Source organism: Aythya fuligula, chromosome Z (assembly GCF_009819795.1).
Source record: "Aythya fuligula isolate bAytFul2 chromosome Z, bAytFul2.pri, whole genome shotgun sequence".
Taxonomy (NCBI): domain Eukaryota; kingdom Metazoa; phylum Chordata; class Aves; order Anseriformes; family Anatidae; genus Aythya; species Aythya fuligula.
The window spans coordinates 81,749,266-81,755,542 of NC_045593.1; the positions used below are offsets into that span (position 1 = coordinate 81,749,266).

General features: G+C 43.0%; 1 protein-coding gene across 1 annotated transcript; it reads right to left on the minus strand.

The window, feature by feature from the left end:
- Nucleotides 1–2,470: 2,470 nt before the first annotated feature.
- LYSMD3 (LysM domain containing 3) lies at nucleotides 2,471–5,921 on the minus strand. Its single transcript, XM_032206343.1, has 2 exons — nucleotides 5,643–5,921; nucleotides 2,471–4,377 (listed from the first exon to the last, which is right to left on the minus strand). The coding sequence occupies exons 1-2, from the start codon at nucleotides 5,919–5,921 to the stop codon at nucleotides 3,724–3,726; spliced, it is 933 nt and encodes a 310-aa protein (XP_032062234.1). The 3' UTR covers nucleotides 2,471–3,723.
- Nucleotides 5,922–6,277: the final 356 nt, after the last annotated feature.

Here is a 6,277-nt window from a genome sequence, read left to right on the forward strand (position 1 = left end):
TCCAAAGGCAAAACACCAACATATGAGAACTGCTACAGGTGTTTCTAACTGCTGAGAATTTATTGCAACACCATAATGCTGATAAAACCCAAGGTTGTCCATTGGGTCTCAGCAAACTTTGGATTTGGGTAGAATTGAATTCAAATTCTGTCTTAACAGCATAGCAGAAAAGTACTGGTATGTCGTACAAGAAGGCAGGCACTCCTTTTAGCTTTCAGTGTGCAGGAAGATTGCCAGCTTTCCTAGGAACTACCTGTCTAGCCAAGGCCAGCAGTGCTCAGCTGCTTACCAGTGCTAAACCGTGGCTACAACGTTGATTTTTCATGCCTTTTTTTTAAGGCTCATTTCAGAGAACTAACAAGTTCTTGGAACTTTATGCAGAAGAGTTCCAAGTTACACAAGACAGGCACAGGACAAACGTTTAAGTTACCAGTTATTGCTACGCCAGACGTGAATGCTATAGGCAGCTTCTGCCAACAAACTTAACTTGTTGGCCAAAGAGTAATTTAGATCACACAGAGAAACTAGCCAAAACAAATACGAGCAGTGGCCTCCTAGCACACATGCAAAATATAGAGAGTTAAGAATACACTGTATGCACCAGTTTCACTGCAGTCTAAAATAAAATCTTTATTTTATGCATATTACTTATGTTCTTCTAAAATTAGAGGAGCAGAAGTATTTTAAATAAAACTTGCATCCTCACTCAGGATTATTTCACAAAGTTATAGTTTGAACCTTTATAAAACAGTTATACAAAGATTATTTCTGACAACATATTCCAAAATATAGGAGATTTAAAGCATTTAAAATTTCATATGATCCAACAGTGCAATATGCACTTATATTTAAAACCAACTTCCAGACCAACAATGTGCTGTAATACAATTTACCCTTCAGTTTGTTTTCATTTTTTTTAAAGTCAATTTCTAAAAGACTAGTTTTACAATTACTTTACTGTATCAGATTTTAGTTCCATACAGAGCAGTTACCCATTTTACTCAGAACTAATAGACAGGGACACATTGCCAGTCACATCATACTTTGGAAAAAGCAGTACAAATCCCCACATCATGCAAATAGAAAAGCCAGCTGCTGCTTGTAGGTTCCTACTGCCTGAAGTCCCATGATCTTGGAAAAAGACTTAACCGTGTTTTCTCATAATTTAATGTTCTACTTTAAAAATATGCTATGTGACATATGCTACATAACAGTAAAAACATGCCAGGCTCTTGGTCAGAGTATAGTATTTTTCAATAAAACTTTCCTTTTTTTTTTTCCTAATAAATGCTTACTATCACACTTTTAGCAACTGAGTGACAAAGCCACAGGCCTTAAAACACCATAAAAGCCCAAAGAAGCCTGAGACACTAGAGAAGCATTCAGCGCTAACACCACCAACAAAAGCATCTCTTCTCTTAAATATAAACAGCAAAGACCTTTCTGACCAACTCAAACCACAACTGAAGTTAAGTTCACTTCAGATGTGATGGCAATTTAGTACTGGCCTGTTAAGGTATGGATAGTAACTTAGGCTTGTGTTGCATATCACACTTGTTAATCTCTTGTTATTCAACAATTTCCTAAGAAATGAAAGGATAAAGTTCCATAAACAGACAGAGATTGATGGAGGAAGATACAGACCAACAAATAACCTAACAGCAAAAAAACTGACTCATTATGCACCAGGTCCCAGGCTTGGCAGGATACTGTCTTAATGGGCCAAAGTTCTGTTGTATGGACAAGAGCAAATCACCTCTTCCTAAAGTTGGCTTGCTTTTAAGCTTCTAGCCATAGAAGCTACATCACGCTAGCCACCATAAATCACTTTGCAACTCAACCTTTCGCACAGCCTTACCCAGAACTGGTGCTTGAATGTTCATGTTTGCATTATTACCGTATTGTTTTCACAGAAATAAAATTTAAAAAGATCTCTGAAAACAAGCAGCATGCGAAATACGAAGTTCACACTCATTTAGAGCGCCTCTTCTCCTGTGGAAACTGAGCAGCCACACTGTCTCCAGAGATACTACTCTGATCGAAGGTTTCCACAGCCACTAGTCAAGAGCTCACAGGTCCAACTGTATGCTTCCCTTCAGGCTTTCGGCTATTTCAATCTGCACTGAAAGTAAACCAATTCATGCTGATACCCTTAGCATGCCAGTGAATAATATCTACCCCATACTGGCAAAAGCCTTTACTTTCAAAATTCAAGTTGATAAAGCACTTTGGAATACTTCCTATAGTAAAAAAAAATAGATGCTTTATCTTTTTTTTTTTTTCCACACTGCATATACTTGGTCAAGACACTCAACGGAGAGTTTCTAATAGTGTTTAAATTGAAAAGATAATTGTATTTTTCATTTCTAAGCCTTATGAAAGTCAGATAACTTCAGCTTTGGTAACAAGTATTACTTCAAACAAACAGCACAATAGAAACCTTATTCCGCAAGGCAAATATAACAAAAGATTATAGGCAACATCTCAGTTTTTATTTTATAATATTCAGAGTACACAAGTACCTCTTTACTTCTTTCTGTAGGAAAAGTTTTGTTTGTTTGTTTGTTTGTTTTTTAATTTTTCTCCTGTAGTATTTTCAGGTAGGGAAGAAAAGAAGGGGAAAAACAAGTTTGTCCATGAAATCAAGTGAAACAGTCAGGAACAGAGTGGCTGAAGAGTATAAGTGAAAGAACAGTCTGAAGCTATGGCTGGTCTGCTTCTTCCTAGCAGCCTCTGAACCTCATCTGAGGTTTTACAAGCGATTTCAGGAAGAAGTTGGTGTTCAAGGTTCTTGTCCTTAAGGTTTTAAGGACCATTGACATATTCAAAACCCGAAACAGTTCAGCAGCTGCTGCCTGAAGAAGCAGCTGCTCTTGAACTGCGATGTACTGGAGGAAGAAAAAGCCATAACCATAAAATAAAGACTAATGAAGCAGTCAGAGCAAGGTGCCACGCATCTTCACTTGTTTCTTCTCACATGCAGCTGAGCAGAAGAGAACAGTAGTCCAGCCAAGTCAGCTTTCAGTAGAAGGATGTGAAGTTTCAAACAAAAGACTTTCTCTACTGGACCGTGTTGAAGGACAGCGTGACATACACAGGAACCAAGTTATCCTCCTACCTATACTGAAGAGTACTACAGAATGGGTCGACCACAGGCACAAAATTTGAAGCCTCCAGCTTAAGTATTAGCTACGGCCTCTTTCATAGACATCTAAGAAAAAGAGGGCTTTATAGTGGCAGTTAATTATGGAATGACTGAGTTTTAAAAATTCTGTAAGAAAAATAAAATTATAAGAATGTAGTCCTATCTGGTAACTGTAAACGTGATATTAAAATGTCAAATGTACTATGCACTCTATAAATACTTTAAGATATTTAAAAGATAGATATCCCCAAATGCCCATCTTCGGGCTGCAAAATGTACAGTGAGATTCCTTATGTGTTAGCTCAAACTACCCTTTTCACCTCATCATTAATTAGAAAAAACACGCCTATCAAAATAGAAAAAAAGTGCAAAGCTTCAGAGACAATTTCCTATCTTAATTTATATCCCAATCTTGCATCGAAATCTCCTGCCTGAAGCACATTATGGGCTTACATGATCCACGGAAATATCCTTGTGCTGGAACACTGCCCATAAGGGTAAATCATTAAGTATTTCCTCTGTATTTCATCTGTGTTACAGATGCATTTTGCATTCTGTGGTTTCCTCTTCATCTAACGCTATGTTATGTGTCTATGAATGACAGTTGCCTGGGGTTTTCGGTTGTAAGGCTGAAGGTCTCCTTGATTATCAACATTTATAATATTCGCTGGATTCATTCCATTTTCTATTTGTTTCTGATGCGAAGCTGCTGTGACAAAGGAATGGGCAGATTCCATTGTAGAATGGTGACTGACATCTGCTTTCACTAAAACTTCATAATATAGGAGGTAAAAAACTGGAGTTATTATGCCAATGATCAACATAATCACTACAGCTGTCCACCACCCTATGCCCCAATCCGCTCCGTAATAAGGATCCTTGGATTTTTTAGTTTTACCATCAGTTTCAAAACAGACCTGCTGGGCCGCTAAGGCAGAAACAACTTCATTAAGGTTCTCTCTCTTCGTATCGTTGCACTTCACGATCTCTTCTATATCTCGATCCACCTCTTTTAGGAAGTTGCCAGCAGTCTCGTTAGCAGAGAATTTGTCGGAAGGTGAGGCTTCCTGCACTTCTGGGGAACAGTGAGCCGGCCGAAGGACTGGCCTTCCTTTTGGAGAGGCATGTGTCTCGGTCAGTACACTGAACTTTTTCACTGGGATTTTGATAGACCTCAGGGCAAAAAAATCTTGATCGTTGATAAGATTGTTCACTCTCTTGATATCTGCAACCTAAAAATAAACACGACAGTTTAAGTAAGTTTAAAAGATCCATTGACCTGAAACGGTTAAAAGTTCTAAATTCTTGAGAAACCAAATTCTCCACTTATGAAAGAAAGGGATAACTGATACCTGGTCAAACAGGCTGAAGTGGGAAGAGGTTAAAAAGCAAACCTGAACAATGATAACCAAGAAGGTATTACAAGGTAACAACCCTCATGCTTCAGATGATGACTGGAAGTCAGGCACAGACAGTCACTTGAAGTGTATTAACCCATCATTGGCAACTGCCAAATGAATGGGACTTAGGCTCTGAGTTCCTAATTAAATTGAAAACTAATGAGTAAAGATTACAAATGACAAGCTTCCGATTCATCTAGCCACAGCTCTGCTTTGCATATGACTCCTGCTTTTGAGTCCTAAGGTAGAAAGAAAACGTAACTTAACACACTATCATCTTCCCTCATTTATAAATATTTATAAACAAAATTCCCTCATTCAATCAATTCCCTCAAAGTCAGCTCTCCCCTTTGCCTATTCTACCTCAAAACAGATTTGGTTTTGCTCTTAAGAGGTTCAGATCTTCACCCTCACGGGCAATACTCTGCAAGGGTTTAATATTGCTTGGAGAATGAGCAGCTTCGTCTTGGCACAGCAACTCCCCCCATGTGGAAGGCACTGCCACAAACCTCACCATAAGCGTTAGGTCAGAGGTTGGACTCGATGATTTTGAGGTCTCTTCCAACCTAGAAATTCTGTGATTCTGTGATAACTAAATACCTGGGAGTCGGTACATTTTTGCTACACCTGGGACGAATACAGAAATTGTGCCTGCTAAAGGTACCAGAGCTCATCTCCTTCCTATCCTCACTGGGATGACATCCTGCATCAGAAGACACCGAAGTAGGTATGAGTAAAGCCTGGAGACCCTTTTCCCTCTAACTTAAAACACAGATCTGGGCAGAAGTTAGGACAATCAATGCCTACCGCCTCTGCTAACCTTGTAATTCGAAAGTGTATTTTTTAACTATACCTCACTGAGCAAGACGAGGATAAAAGGCTGCAAAACGCCGCATTTATGCCAGCGATCAGTGCAAACTGTGCTTTCTGCCTGAAGCCCCAAACCTCTCTCTCGTTACCCCCGGTGCTCCAGGAGAGGCAGGACGTGGCGCTTGGGGACAGGGTCCGTGGGTGCTGGCTGTGTTAGGACCGGGTGGTTTTGAAGCATTTCTCCACCCCGGTGCTCCAGCACCCGAGGTCCCCAGGCACTCACTCACCGAGCAGCAGAACTGCAGCGCGATGGCGTTCAGCGTGTCCCCCTCCTGGATGTCCCTGGCCAGCAGCACGATGTCGTCGGGACGGTCCCTCGAGGCGCTCCGCCGCACCTTCTCCCGGCCCCGCGGCCGCAGCTCGAAGGCCTCGGCCTCCTCCTCCGGCCCCTCGCCCTCCGCCGCCACCGGGTGCGGGTAGGGGTAGGGGTAGGGGTAAGGGTGATGGTGGTGGCCGCCGCCGGGGGGCTGCGGCACGGCCGGGGGCTGCGGGGCTCTGCCGGCCATGCCCGCCGCTCCCCACCCGCCGCCCCGCGGGGACAGGGCCGGCCCCGCCGCCTCGCACCGCCCCGGAAAGGGCCGGCCGCCATCCGGAGCCGTGGGGCAGGGATCCGGCATCCATCTTACAGCCCTGGGGGGTGCACCCACAGATAGACGGGCACACGGGCACACGGACACACGGACAGACACACACAGACACACGGACACACGGGCACACGGGCGGCAGGGGCGCCGCGCGCGGCCCTGAGGGAAAGGGGACGAGAGGTTGTAGGGGTGACAGGGTCCCAGGGGTAGCAACAGGGTCCTGGGGATAACGAGACTCCAGGGAGAAGAACAGGGTCCCAGGGGTGACGGGATCCCAG